Source organism: Ictalurus punctatus, chromosome 9, assembly GCF_001660625.3.
Source record: "Ictalurus punctatus breed USDA103 chromosome 9, Coco_2.0, whole genome shotgun sequence".
Classification (NCBI taxonomy): Eukaryota; Metazoa; Chordata; class Actinopteri; order Siluriformes; family Ictaluridae; genus Ictalurus; species Ictalurus punctatus.
The window spans coordinates 7,602,115-7,617,994 of record NC_030424.2 but is presented as its reverse complement, the minus strand read 5'-3'; the positions used below and the strand labels follow the sequence as shown (position 1 = coordinate 7,617,994).

The 15,880-nt window shown below is 37.3% G+C and overlaps 1 protein-coding gene across 6 annotated transcripts in view; it reads left to right on the top strand.

Moving 5' to 3' along the window:
* Nucleotides 1–15,880, top strand: part of LOC108270033 (kelch domain-containing protein 1) — a 20,122-nt gene extending 4,242 nt beyond the window's left edge. For 2 of the 6 annotated variants that reach the window (XM_017476270.3, XM_017476269.3), the window contains exons 5-14: nt 40–152; nt 4,898–4,982; nt 5,058–5,141; nt 5,350–5,430; nt 5,683–5,741; nt 6,469–6,578; nt 9,586–9,658; nt 10,036–10,120; nt 10,278–10,330; nt 13,963–15,880. In XM_017476270.3, coding sequence (XP_017331759.1) covers nt 40–152; nt 4,898–4,982; nt 5,058–5,141; nt 5,350–5,430; nt 5,683–5,741; nt 6,469–6,578; nt 9,586–9,658; nt 10,036–10,120; nt 10,278–10,330; nt 13,963–14,137 — 918 coding nt within the window. In that variant the 3' untranslated portion in view covers nt 14,138–15,880. Of the gene's footprint in view, nt 1–39; nt 153–4,897; nt 4,983–5,057; nt 5,142–5,349; nt 5,431–5,682; nt 5,742–6,468; nt 6,579–9,585; nt 9,659–10,035; nt 10,121–10,277; nt 10,331–13,808; nt 13,888–13,962 lie in introns of all 6 variants that reach the window. The other 4 variants (XR_008397046.1, XR_001813609.3, XM_017476271.3 and 1 more) reach the window with 4 other exon arrangements.

Here is a 15,880-nt window from a genome sequence, read left to right as displayed (position 1 = left end):
CCTTCTGGTCTGAATGTTGTGTTGTATATTTTGTTCTAGCAATATTCTGTCAATCTCTACAATGGGAAATATGCATGGAAGAAGTTACGTCATTGCTCAGGGTTACGGCCCTCACCCCGTGACAAGCTTTCCTGTTGGGTTCACAAAGGAAGGTAGGAGCATGTAGGTTATAGGGCTCAGTGATATGGCAAAATATGCACTCACTTTATATGCACACTTTATTAGGAACACTAAACTAATTCTGGGTAGGACCTCCTTTTGCTCTCAAAACAGCCTCAATTCTTCATGGCATGGATTCCACAAGATGTTGCAAACATTCCTTTGAGATTCTGATCCATGTTGACATGATTGCATCACGCAATTCATGGCATATTTTTCAGGTACACTTTCATTCTCCGAATCTCCCATTCTACTACATCCCAAAGTTGTTCTTTTGGATTCAGATCCAATGACTGGAAGGCCACTGAAGAACATAAACTCATTGTCATGTTCATGAAACCAGTCTGAGACAACTATTGTTTTGTGACATGTTGCATTATTATTCTGGAAGTAGCAATTAGAAGATGGGTAAATTGTGGCCAGCAACAATACTCAAATAGGTTATAGCACTCAGGCGATAATTGACTGGTATTAACAGGCCCAAAGTGTGAAAAGAAAACATTCCCCACACCATTACACCACCTCCAACAGCCTGTACTGTTGACACAAGGCAGGTTGGGTCCATGGATTCATGCTGTTGCTCCAAAGTTCTGACTCTACCATCTGTTTGTCTGAGCAGAAATTAAGATTTATCAGACCAGGCTATGTTTTTTCAGTCTTCAATTGTCTAGTTTTGGTGAGCCTGTGCCTACTGCAGCCTCAGCTTTCTGTTGTTGGCTGACGGAAATGGAACCCGATGTGGTCTTCTGCTGTTGTAGCCCATCAGCCTCAAGGTTTAATGTGTTGTGCGTTCTGAGGTGCTTTTCTGCTGACCACCATTGTAGAGAATGGGTATTTGAATTACTGTAGCTTTTGTGTCAGCTCTAACCAGTCTGGCTATTCTCCATTGACCTCTTTCATTAACAAGGTGTTTCCATCCACCGAACTGGTTTATTGCACTAGTTTACTGAGTAAACTAATGAGTAGGTGTACAGGTATTCCAAATAAAGTGCTCAATAATAGTTTAACTCATTCAAATATGCATCTCTAAAATTAATTTCTTTATTTATACACAGTGGTGTTTGAAAGGTTGTTTAGAATTTTCAATATACAGTCATGTGAAAAATTAAGTACACCATATGGAAATTGTTGGCTTTTTTGACATTTTTGAACATGCGAACATTTGATTATCTTTGAAACAGTCCCTATTAATAAAGGTGTTACACTCCATCAAATGACACATAAAATTGACATTTTGTAGTAATTTTCATAACAGATCAGTCACATGGAAAAGTAAGTACATCTCTACCTTATTACACCTTCAAATGTATACAATTAGAATCAGGTGTTCAAGACTGGGTGCCAATGATTTAGAACCTGCTTAGGGAGTGTAGGTGGAACCTGTCTTATTTATACTATCATTATCATTATACTATCTAGTGTCTGGTGTTCCCTTTGTTATTGAAGGGTATGGTGTCATCATGTCAAGATCTAAAGAGTTCTGTAAGGCCTATAAAATAAAAAAAAAAGGTTGTGGATGTCTATGAGTCTGTCAAGGGATTTAAAAAGATTTCCAAATAATTTGAAATACATCATTCCATTATAAGGAAAATAATCTATGAATGGAGCAGATTTCAAATGCCAATTTGTCAAGGACTGGCCGTTCCTGCAAATTCAGCCCACGAGCAGACTGTCTGATGCAAAAAGGAGTCTCCAAGAGCCCCAAAATTTCATCACAGGATCTACTAGTCAGTTTTGCAACTGTTGGTGTCAAAGTACATGCTTCTATGATCAGAAAGAGATTGCACAAATTTGACCTGCATGGGAGGCTTGCCAGGAAAAAAGCCTTTGCAAAACTACTGTTTGAAAATGAGAATATAGGCAAAGACCAGGCCTTTTGGAACAGTGTGCTCTGGACAGACTAATCAAAGATTTTTAACACCTCATACCAACTGTGAAGCACAGTGGTGGAAATATTATGCTTTGGGGTTGTTTCACTGCCTCAGGGACTGGACAGCTTGCATTCATTGATTCAACTCTGAATTCTGCATCATATCAAAGAGTGCTTGAAGACAATTTCAGTCCATCTGTCCGAAAGATGAAGTTGAACCAAAACTACCAAAACAACACACTAGCAAATCTGCCAAGGAATGGCGGATTTGTGGGGGATTTCAGACGGGAAGTACATGCAAGAAAACCCTGAAACATATTGCAACTGAAAGAATATTGCATGGAAGAGTGGTCAAAAATTCCAGCAAGCCTGTACGGTGTAGAACAAGTAAGATATGCCATGTCTAATTAAAACAGTACAATCAAAGTAAACATAAGTAAAACAATATGTCTAAAGGCAGTGAGTAACAGAAATCACAAGGTGCAGTGAAAGTGAGATTTGATTAATTTAGGACTGTAGTTTAATTATCAGTGCTTTTTTGTGCATCCATAAAAAAAAAATACTGACTAAATACTTTGGCCAATGAATCAATTATGAAATTGGCTAATTAATCAATTATGAAAATAATCATTAGTTGCACCCCAATTGTACTTACTTTTTCCTGTTAATATTTCTGTTGAATAAATGAATGAAAAAGCTAAATTTCCTTGTGGTTTTGTCCAATTATATCAACTTTATTAATCTGCACTGTTTCAAAGTTAATCAAATGTTTCTTGTCCATATATGTCAAAAAATCCAACAATTTCCATGGGGTGTACACATTTTTTCACACGACAGTATGCATGACGAGCTGGGAAAATCGGATGTCATTGTCTAAACCGTGCCTTTCTCTTGCAGTGAATATCAACAAGTAATTGGATATCTACATGTGCCATAATGAAATATATCAGGTAGAAAAGAATTAGGGTTAAAAAATTTTTACTTAATATGGATTTATGCAAAAGCATAACTGGATTCTCTGATGAAAAATAAGCTAGAAATCAACCAGTTATTTTATATTTTAACTAACTGAAACTTACTGAATAACTAACACTACCACTTAATTTGATTTCATATTTAGAAAAGGTTGCACAAACAACTTAAAATTGGGAAAATGCCACTAGGTTGTGCCACTGTCTGGTACCATGCACTACTATGTCTACAGGGGGCCTCAACAATTTGGTGTGCCCATCCCTCAACACTAGTATGTTTTCTCTTTCTCACTCTCAGACAACCACACACACACACAATCAATTCCTAATGTAATGTAAAATTAAATTATTGTTAATGTTTTAAAGACATCTTGCAAAAGGGGGGCCTCGGTCAAATGTTAATGCCATTTGGGGGGCCTTGCCCTGGAAAAGTTTGGGAACCCCTGTAGGTGACTTAAGGTGTAGAGTTTTGCACCCAGGTCCAGAATGTATTGAATATTTTTTTTTTTGCTGTTAGAAGGTCCCTCCTCCCAGTTTTCTCTAATGATGTCTAAGACTCCATGAGGCCTGCAGCTGTACAATAATTCAGTTGAGGAAACCCTGTGGAGGCTTGCAGGGCCTCTCGTACCTCAAATAACAGGGGCTTGAGCCACTTAACACAAACGTGAACAAACGTACGAATCACATTTTTTAGCAACTGATTAAACCGCTCTACTGACCTGTTTGCGGATGGTAAACACTGGTGGGAATCAATTGAATCCCTAATAATTCATAAAGCTTGCATAGTGTCAGTGATATGCAGGTCCCTGGTCAGTCCTGATCTGGGAGATAACATGGAAGAGTCCGCAACATTGGATGCTGAGATGTTGTGCAGAGGCACTGTTTCTGGATATCACATTGCATAATCCACAAGGACTAACACAAAGTGATAACCTCATGTACACCATTCTAATGGCCCAACACAGTCCATGCCAATTATTTCGAAGGAGACCTCGATTAAGGGTAATGGGCACAATGGCGGATTCACCAGTTGACATTCATGACATTCCCCACACCAGGCATACATCACCGCAAATACCCTGCCAATTAAAGAGCCATTAGATGGTTGAGTGTTTTATCCTACTCTAGAGGCCCTGCCATGGGATTACAATGGACTGTCTGGAATCGCATTTCCCAATGGTTCTCCACAGTTGGGTCATTTCTTCCTTAGTTTGAGTGTCCTGCATCACTCGACATAACCTATCATTAATTACTGAAAAGTACAAGTGGGATAGTGCAACATTGGGCTGGATTTGTTGACCATCAATTGCTCTGACTTGATCAAAGGCATGCGTCAGGATCTTGTCAAGCTACTAGAAGGGAGATGCCTGAACCAGTGATCACCACCACGTGATCATCTTCCAGGTGAACAGCTTTGTCCAAGGATGCAGGAGCTCAATGATCTGTATCACATTCCACTCCTCTGTCGTCAACCACTGGCAACAGGTGTCCTTCAGCTGCAGCATGTAGGCAAAGGGGCGGCTGACCTCAGGGAGTTGCAGCAAACGGAAGCATCAGCAGTGCTCCTCAGGTATCTGGCTGATGCACTGCAGGATGCTTGAATACTCCAGCTGCATCTGGCAGTAGCTGCTGGGCACCAAGCTGGGCTAGTAAGGGGAGGAGTCACAGAGCCAATTCCTCCTCCAGCCATTCCCACACAGGCTAACCACTAAATCTGACAATACACCTAATATGTCCAGGAAAGTGTGCCATAATGTAATTTTTCATGATAATCATGATGGATACTTATGACATGCCTCCTTAGTAGATACGTAATACATTATGTAGTAGATACATTCCACCTAAACTCAAACTGTTTCCAGTGTATCAATGTTAAAGCATGTTGTGTCTTTAACAGGATTATTTACTTTGGTGGATATGGCCATAAGCTTCTCAGTGACATCACCAATCCTGGCACTTTCATTGTGGATGAAGCTTCTTGGGTAATGTATCAGCACATTATTTAGATTGAGGCAAATAAATATTTAGTTGTTAGCACTTCATTTTCCTTGTTCAAGGCTGAAGACATCTTTTGGGGTTGGAACAGTGAAGTTCATGTGTTTGACCCAGTATCAAAAGGTTGGACAGAACCACAAACATTTGTAAGACATACTTTTAAACATATACTTTGTGATATAGTTTTAAACATAGATAACATTTATATGTCTATACAATTCATGGATATTTATTTCAGCTTGGGCAACTAGTGCCCAAGCATTATATCATATTAGGAGTAATTAATGTTTTCTTAATATTAGAAATACTTTGGCAGGCATTTTAAATCTGACTAATGACTCTTACTTGATGTAGGGGCATGCCCCTGCCCCGAGAGCTGCCCATGCCAGTGCCACCATAGGTAATAAAGGGTATGTTTGTGGTGGACGAATAATGGTAGGTCCCCTTCAATACAGTTTCATTATTATTAATACTTTTCGCTGCTGAATATCTATTTGTATCTCTTTGAATATCTGAATATCTTTTTGTAATCTTTTTGTGGATCAGGGAAGTCCTCTTTATAAGTATAATTAACCCTATATATTTTGTATTTACCAGACAACAGAGTCTAAATATGATGGTTGTAAAATCAGAAAATATGCTACATTTATGGTATTTTACAGAATGTTACGAATTTCATCTTGACAGGATACAAGAAAATGTGATCTTCATTGTCTGGATTTAAATACATGGATGTGGTCTGAAATGTAAGAACTTTCTGTACAAGCCATGGATCTTATTTTAAGTCTTCACTCAGTATGACTTTCCAGAACAGTTGCAAATGAATATTTCTTTGTTTTGCTTAGAAATATAGCTGTGGTTCCTCTCTATGTTCCTTTCTGTTTATGACCAGTCATTAAAATGATGTGGGCAAAAGTATGTGTACACCTGACCATCACACCAATATGTGCTTACCGGGTGTCCCATTCCAACCATGGGCATTAATATGGAGTAGGTTCTCGCTTTCTGCTGTAACAGACTCCACTTCTGGGATGGCTATCAACAAGATTTTGGAAGGTGGTTCTGGCGATTTGCCCATTCAGCCATAAGAACATTAATAAGCTCAGGTGTTGATGTCTGATAAGAGGCCTGACATGCAATCAGCTTTCCAATTTTTCACAAAGGTGTTCAATGGGGTTGAGGTCAGGGCTCTGAGACAGCCACTTGAATTCTTTCACTCCAACCTTGGCAAACCATGTCTTTTTGGACTTTGCTTTATGCACAGCGGCCTTGTCATGCTGGAATAGGTTTGGGCTAGGCCTCTACTGAAGGGAAATTGTAATGCTGCAGCATACAACAACATGCTAAACAGTTGTATGCTTCCAACTTCATGGCAACAGCTTGGAAAAGGCCCACATATGTGTGTGATGTTCCACATACTTTTGACCATATGGTGTACTTTCTTATGTTTTTATGTTTTTCCTATTGTTTTAGTGTACCAACCAGCACACTTCCTTTAGGCCGCTCATGGCATACACTAAATGCTGTTTCAGACACAGCACTCTTTCTCTTTGGTGGACTTAGTGTGGATTGCACACCCATGAGTGAGTTGGTCCTCTAAGATATCATTACTTGCAGTTATATTGACCTATTTCAGCCTAATTCAGTTCTATCCTACTTTACTGTTACTACCAGTATGCACACTTCAGCCAAATTGATGTCCATACACATCAATGATTAATATAGCAAGAAATCAAAAAGCAGTTTGAAACTTACAAATAAACAAATAATCAGATAGGATGTTCATTGGATGCAAATATGGAATGCAATATTAGCTGAATTTCAATAATCTAATAACATAATTCAATAATATAATCATGTCAGTGAAGAAAACAACATAGTACCTGACTGTAAAATACATGAAATGCACTTATTAGGTAGATGATTTCTAAATATCATTGCATATGACTAGCCTAGACGTCACTTTGTTCCTGAATTTATCCACAATGTATTATCATGTGATCTGTGTATTTTAAAATATATCCAGTACTTCTGATCAGGTACAAGCCTCATTTCACTGCCTACAATAAACAGTAAAACTGTTTATTGTTTTTGGTCTAGGCAGTGAAATGAGGCTTGTTTGCAGTTTTTTACGATCGCTTTGAAAAAATTTTCAATACTTTTAACAATTAAACTCTTAACACACCAACACACCTACAACACAATTGGTAAAACAGTTAATTTCATGCTCAGAATCACACATTGTAAACTAAACTCCTACACTAATTTTCAAAATACAATAATACACTAACACAATACACTATGTCTACCAAAACACTAAAAACATGTCTCAAAATCAAATAATTCTTCCAAAACACTAATACATGTTCTCTTCCAACAGGAACATTTTAGTCACTCATAGCACAATGTCATAAAAACACTAACATCACATGGAATTACAGAAACGGTATTATTTTATGTGTCAGGTCTGTCCTTATACAATAGACAGTATATTGTATTGATCATAGATTGTGCTTTGCACTGTAGTTTCATTTGAATCCTCTCTACATTTTTGTTTTGTTGGGTTTAGTAAATGCATGCATTTTGTTTCTTTTGCTGCAGAAATGCAAAACAAAAATGATAAATTAACAATTAATGATCCATCTCACAGTAGCTTTATAGAATGTAAGGTTTATGAAAAAAAAGAAGACAGACAGAATGGCTGCAGTTAAGGCTCTATTTTCAACAGAGCCAGATTTTCTAATCTGCCCGGTCTTCTGCATTTGGCCACATGTTCTCATCCACATCACACCTGATATCTTCTCTGGCAAGGCATCTTGGGAAGAATCTTTTGGCATGCCTTATCCACCGGCAGTGTTCAGCTGTGATGTCTTGGCATTTAGTCAAGCATCCATTGCATCCAGGAGGGACATTTGGTCCTGTGGATGATGGTCAAAAACCTTCTATCTCCAGGCTGAGAAAAACGCAGTGTGGTTGGGGAAAGGGGAGTAAGGGGCAAAGAAAGGGACATCATCCTCGGATGGGCATCAAACCAGGCTGTGACTGCATGGAAATGGTTGAATGCCACATTGTCCTGTGTGAACACATATATTGGCAAGTGGTGTCCCATCTGTCCCCTTTCTGCCTCTGACACCTGTCTTTCGTACAGGTTTAAAAACTGGAGAAGGCGGTCTGTGTTGTAGGGGCCAATCTCACATTTATGCAGGAGTGCACTGTTGTTGGAGATTATGGTGCACATGGTGATGTTGGCTCCTCTCTGGCCCGGGATGGTAACTGTGGCCCTTCAGCCTCATCAACATAGAACATTTCATGTGGGACTTAATTGGCCTCCTACTCTATGACACTCTGAAAGTAATCAGACACGGTGTGTGTAAATGCTTTGCTGTATACCTACTGTATGTCCTACTGTACTCCAGGTTTATGGAGTAGTTTACTGCAAAACACACTGTATATAGTACAGTAATGGCTATTGCATAACCTTTAGACGTTTGCTCACCATTCCCGTGGTTTATGACATGGTCTATGATAGTAGCTCTTATTTCATCAGTTACCCTAGCTCTGGCCCTTCTTTGAGCACCACCACACATTCTAACTCCTCTCCTTCTACCTTGTCCTCGTCTAGACATTTGTCTCTCTTGCCCTTTTCCCACTCCTCTCCCTTGTCCTGGTACTTGTCTTACTCTCCCTTGTCCTGGTATTTGTCTTCCTCTTCCTCATGCAGGCATTTTTCTTACTCTCTTTGTGTTGCTCTATATTGTTCCTTTTCCACACAAGATCAGCCCAAAGAGGTCCTCTTTATACCATATGTGACTGAAAGAACCTCAAAACCTGAGTGTGTTTCCTAGATGGGGAACAGCTGTGATTGATATATCTGAATAACTTCAATCAGCTGTTTCTCAGTAGCAATGGAATAAAATACAGAGGATATTTGTGTTACAATTCACAATATGAACAGCCGTTCACTTTGACTTTAGCCTAAAATTTAGGTTTAGAACATGATGTTATCTGTTCTGACATACAGTGTGAAAGCATTTGTAAATTTGTCAGTAAAAATCTATTGTTTTGGTCTTGGTTGAGCTTGTGTGTAAAGTTCAAGCATTTTAAATTTGTGTTAACTGTGTGCATTTTGTGTCAAAGCAACAATAAATGTGTTAATTGTATAGACGGTTGTTGTGCTAACTGTGTTAAGAGTTTAGGAAAATTGTTAAAGGTATTGAAAGAATTGTCATAGCAATTGTAAAAAACTGTAATTATTCACTTTCCACAAATGATTTTGTTGTTTATACCCTTATTGTTTCTAGGTAAACAATGGATAAAATAACTAAAATACTCTTGGCTACAGTTTTATATTTTTATTCTCCTACCCTTTGATGGTAGAAGGACAAGAAAATATCACCTTGTTTTAACATTCTTTTATATGCTCTCAAATATGTGTCATTTTATGTATTCTTTGTAATAGTATTTAGTATAGTGTTTGTTTACACTTAAGTTTAGGGAAATCTTGTATTGGAAATATTGCTAGTTAGCCAGGTGAAATAATGATTGTTTGCACCAAATAATTGTCTTCACATCAGTTACACTTCTTTGTAGGTGATGGATGGATGTTTGATCTGAAGACAAATGAATGGACAGAAATTAAGCATTCAAACATGGACAAACCACGGTAGGAAAAACAGCAAATCCCTCATAATTACATAACATTTTTCACCCTCCCAACTAACTAACCCTCATAACCTTTTTTTTATTCACTTTGCTGTAGTTACTGAATACTTAATACTTACATAGTAGGTATTAATGTAACATTGAAGTTGAACATAACTGACTGATAAGCAGGGACTTGAAAAAAGAAAAAATAACTGACAGAATTGCTCCACCTAGCAGGCTAAACCCTACAATAACATCTACACAACAATATGCTAATACCCACCAAAATATAATATTTGTAACTTAACCACTTGCAAAGTATTTCTATTAAGGCTATTGTTTTTCTTGTTGTTATTCCTGCTTTGGGAACAGGTTTTCTTTGTTTTTTGTTTTTAGGCTATGGCACACTGCTTGCCTGGGAAGGGACTCTGATGTTGTTCTGTTTGGAGGAAGCCATGATTATATTCTTTTAGTAGACTCGGTAAGTCTAAAGCACCCGATAGAGCATATATTTCAGCATTACTTAATATTCATGATCCTAATTGTCAAATGGACAAGGCTTAAAAACAGAAATCGGCTTCATATGTGCTGTTAGATTTGACTGTAAATGGAATTTTATACATACATTTTCTCTTTAGGGTCATTGCAATGACACTCTTGTGTTCCAAACACAGCCTTACTCACTAATACGGTAAGAAACATTCATTTTATGTCCTGCCAATACTGAAGTTAGCTTTGAGACAGTAGATATTTTTTATATATTGTGTAGCATATTTTCAGTGTCAACCCAAATACTGGAGGACTATTTTAGGAGGCTTATTCGATATTATAATGGCCACCAGCATTAATAATTTACTATAATGTGCTATATGTACAGTGGATATATAAAAGTCTACACAGTCCTGTTAAAATGGCAGGTTTTTGTGATGTAAAAAAATTAAACTAAGATAAATCCTGTCAGAACTTTTTCCACTCAATGTGAAATTACAATGTATAAATATTAAGTGAAAAACTATCAGAAATTTTAGGGAAAAATAAAAGTTACAATAACCTGGTTGCATACCCTTTTATAATTGGGGGTGTGGCTGTGTTTAGAATGAACCAATCACATTAAATCTCATGTTCAAAAGTAATTATCAATTATAGGTGTAATCAGTTAAATTCTTCTATTTAACCTCAAATAAAAACCAGCTGTTTCTGTTGGATTTTCTTAACAACTTGGTTTCATCTGACTGCTGAAGCCATGGTCCACAAAGAACAAGGCAAAGCATGCATGGCATCTCACTCATTGAAAGGTATCGATCAGGAGAGAAAAGAAAATAATTTCCAAAACTTTAGATGTACCATGGATGATGACAGTGAAGGCCATTATCAAAAAATGGAGAAAATGGAGCACCACAGTAACATCACCAAGAACAGGACTTCCCTCCAAAATTTACAAAAGGACAAGACAAAAGACATGTCTGGGCTATGGCGTAGGGTGGCTAGACGGAAGCCCTTTCTCACAAAAAAAAACATCCAAACCCAAATAAATCACCCCAAACCAAACTGTGTTATGGTCTGATTAGGGTAGCGGTAATTCAGGTGGTAGAGCGGGTTGTGCACTAATCGCAGGGTTGGTGGTTCGATCTCCGGCCCGAAGTGTCCTTGCGCAAGACGCTGAAACCCTAGGTGGGGTGGGTGGGGGTGGGAGTGGGAGGGGGGGGTTAAGGGCATAAAGCAACCGGCCTCAAAAGGGAACCCATCCTCATCTGGGTGACAATGTATAGTGCAATCATAAATAAATCCCGTCTATAACTTTGTACTATATGGTCAAATAGTGCCATTGTGTAACCAGGAAATTCATTAGTTTTCACACAAAGTTTGTTTTGTTGAATCTATCCACTGTTCACTGATCGAGACTTGAGTGCAAAATTGTTCTTGGCAATTGCAGTCCTACAGCTATCATAGCAATTGTAGTCTTAAGCCATCATAGCTTAACTGTTCATATGAATTGTGGTCCAAAGACATCCCAGCATCCAAACATCCCAGTTCAACACAACACTCTATGCCCATGAAAAAACTATTCACAAATGGCTTGACTAAAAATATGTTTTCAGTCTAGACTTGAATATAGAGACTGTGTCTGAGCCTGAAAACTAATTGGAAGACTGTTCCATAACTGTGGGACTATGTAAGAGAAAGCTCTTCCCACTGCAGTAGTCTTCACTATTCGAAGTACTAACAAATAGCCTGCACATTTTGATCAAAGTGGCGGATTATAAAAGACCAAAAGTTTTCTTAGGTACTGTGGCACGTGACCATTCAGTGCTTTATAGTTCAGTAATAGTATTTTATAATCAGTGTGAAATTTGATTGGGAGCCAATGCAGTGTGGATAAGACAGGAATGTTCTGGTCATATCATCTGGTTCTAGTAAGGACTCTTGCAGATGCATTCTGGACTAACTGGAGCTTGTTTATGCTCCTACTTGAACATCCAGACAGTAAAGCATTAGTGGTAACAAAAGCATGAACTCATTTTTCTGCATTTGTGTAGTGACATTATATTTCTTATCATAGCAATATTTCTGAGATGAAAGAAGGCTATCCTAGTAATATTGTCTACATGAGTGTCAAATAAAAGACTGGGGTCAATAATCACACCATGGTATTTTACTGCTGAATATGATGAAACAGAAAGACCATCCAGAGTTACTGTGTAATCAGAAAGCTTACTTCTAGCTGCATGTGGTCCTAGTACAAGTACTTCTGTCTTGTCATAATTAAGTAAATGGAAGTTAATAAGCATCCACCATCTAATGTCCTTTACACATCCCTCAACTTGATTAAGCTGGTGTCTCTTATCTGGCTTTTCTGAAACATATAATCGTGTCATTAGCTAATACAATGTTTACTAATAATTTTACCCAGAAGTATAAGAAAAAAGAAGTGGGCCTAAAACACGACCTTGTGGAACACCAAACTTTACTTTAATATGCATAGAGAAGTCATCATTTACATCTCCTGGCAGTTTGTAAACTTATAACGATCAGTCAAATAAGATCTGAGCCAGGAGAGGGCTGTTCCCTTCATGCCAACAACATTTTCTAGTCTATCAAGAAGAATAGTATGATCAGTGGTATCAAAAGCTGCACTAAGGTCAATCAACACAAGCAAGGAGACAACCCTGATCAGAGGCCAGTAGTAGGTAATTTACCACTTTATTCAGCGCTGTCTCTGTGCTATGATGAGGCACTTCATTAAAATTATTCCTATATAGGTATGAGCATAGCTGCTGTGCGCTTAGTGCAAAACCTTCAGGTGTCTGCTAGTAAACTGAAGATGAAAAGGAATGTCACCTTTCAGCAGTACAATGACCAAAGCATACATCCAAATCAACAAAAGAATGGCTTAACCAAAAGAAAATAAATGTTTGTGAATGACCTAGCCAGAGCCCAGACCTGAATCCAGCTAAAAATATATGACCTGAAGCAGGCTGTTCACAGGAGATGCCCTCACAATTTGATGGATCTAGAATGTTTTTGCAAGAAATAGTGGGAAAATATTGCCAAGATATGCCATGCTAATAGACTCTTACCCAAAAAGACAGAATGGTGTAATAAAATCAAAGGGTGCAAAGTATAATAGTATTAGTTATAAGGGTTATTAGGGGTGTGCATAGTGCAACTAGGTTATTGTCACTTTTTCATTTTTCCTATTTTTCCCTAAAATGTTTTTTATTCTTTTTCACTTATGATGTAATTTCATATTAAGGTGGAAAAACTTCTGACATGATTTATCTTGTCTAATCTTATCTAATTGCTTATCTATTTTTTTTTACATCACAAAAACCTGCCATTTATCAGGGGTGTGTAAAACTTTTATGTCCACTGTAGTGTACATGCTCATTATAAAATTCTTTGATTTAAGTGAAAAAGATTTTTATTTAAAATAATTAAAATTAAACCAAGATTATTATTTAATGATTATAAGAAAATAATCAATTCAAGTAATTACATGTCTATTATTCATACTTTTACATGAAGTTTTTTTCTAGGAAAATATTGTGAAAACATTATATAGTGATATACATATTGAAAACTAGGCTGATATAGGTGATAAATTAGAAATGTTTAGATTAAAATATGGCTTTTAAGCTAAAATAAGATATTTGAATATCCACATTCAGATTGCCTTATTGATGCACTACCAAAAGCCATTATGCAAACTGCACAAGACAAAATACTTTAGGATATACAGCCCTGCAGGTAAAGCTACTGTTGCTTTATTTACAAATGCTGTGTGTCACATGTAACTAATTGTATGAAGTTATATTATTACAGGTTATGTGAGGACTTCATTGCAAGCAGTGCCAAAATGTTTCAGACCCAGCTTGCAAGTTTACCACCCAAACTAAGATGCAGTATACAGAACAGGATAACATTTTTCAGGTCAACAAGAAAGTCATCAAAACACTGGAGTAATTTCTCTGGAAACACAATATCATGTGGGCAATGATGTCTATGATGTCACTGTTTTATCAGTGATTCGGTGCTCTTTCACATAGAAAAAGAAGTAATTTTAGCAGAATTTTAAACTTATTTATATTATGGGTTTCAGTTGATATTTGGGTATTGTCCCAACACTAAATTCTCTTTTGAGGAAGTTTCACATATGAAGCACTGTGTTGTTCATTACAGGGACAAGAAAAAAACTGTGCTCTGAAATGTTGGAAATTCAATTAATATAAGGAGAAAAAAAATATGACATGATCATGTAATGCAGCACAAATAACATCTCATCTGGACAGATTAAGAAAGTTATGTTTACTTGCTTAGTTCAAACCAATAAGGTTTGCATTAGTGTGACTTCAAGTAATTGACTGCATGACCGAGAAGGCAAAGGTCTCATTTTCATTATCATTAAATAGGCCTTAAATATCCATCTGTCCATCCATTTTTTTTTTTGTACTGCTTATCCTACACAAGGTCACGGGGAGCCTGTTGTCTGTAGTTTGTGAATGGGTGTGCAATTGCACCCTGCGATGGGTTGTCCCCTGAGTCCCTTGTAATATATAGTCCCTTGGGGGACAACCCATCGCAGGGCACAATTGCACACCAATTCACACACTACAGACAATTTAGAGATGCCAACATCTCTAAATTCAGCCTACAATCAGCGTTCGTACAGATGCTTCATATGAAATTCCAGGACTTTCAAGGACACTTCAAGCACTATTTTTTTTTAAGGACTTTACAAGTGATGTCATTCAAACATATTATTTATTTCTTCTTTTTAAATTCCAAAAATTAATACATAAATAAATAAATAAATACACAATAAATTTTTATATGGTGCCTTTTACAACCATGCTGGACTAAATTTGCATTTCCCAGGCATTTCTTCATCTTCATCTTCATCTTCCATAACCTTCACTGATCTGGACAGGGTATCCCAAAGGTCTCCATACATAGGGGAAATTAACATTTGTAGCAAAATGTCTTCCAAAATTTTTCATACTTAGTTTATTTATTTATTTTTTCCAGATAGCCTTCAAGAATGACAAAAGAAGAACTTATTGAAATCATTCTCATGGCTGGATTGGGAAGTTGTCGCATGGCAAGCACACCACACACAAGATTGTTGCCAAACTGGGAGCCAAAGTTGAGAGAGACAACTCCATGAGTGTTTACAAAGAAATGGCTATCATGTAGAGGATGTTTTGTAAATAAAGTTACATTTAGCTAAAAAAAAAGAAAAAAAAAGTGCTAATTCCCCCTATGTATGGATACTTTTGAGACACCCTGTAGAGTGACAGGAGCACTGTTACCAACAACTTTCAATGGAAAATTGCTAAAAGTTACTAGATGATGTCAAGCACTAATTAACATATTCATTAATTTATGGCTTTGTTTTTGCGTTCTGCCTAGTGTCACCTCTTTACACCTATTTTCTTCTCTCCTACTCTCTGGCCTCACATACTGTATTTTAATACAGTGGAATTCCCAATAAAGCTGTTCTCATTTACATATTTTTCTGTAAATATTTCTGTGACTGAAACATGGCCCATTAAGACTACATGTTAACCAACAGACACTTCCAAGCTGCTGCTCTGCATTGCTAAAATCCTGATTTATAACCACAACATCGTCTGACAAAATCACCAGACACACAATTGGTGATTTGGGGGGGAGGGGGAAGTCATATATTTAGTGAAAGGACTGTATTCGTATTCTATTGAAAATAAACACTTTAAAGTTA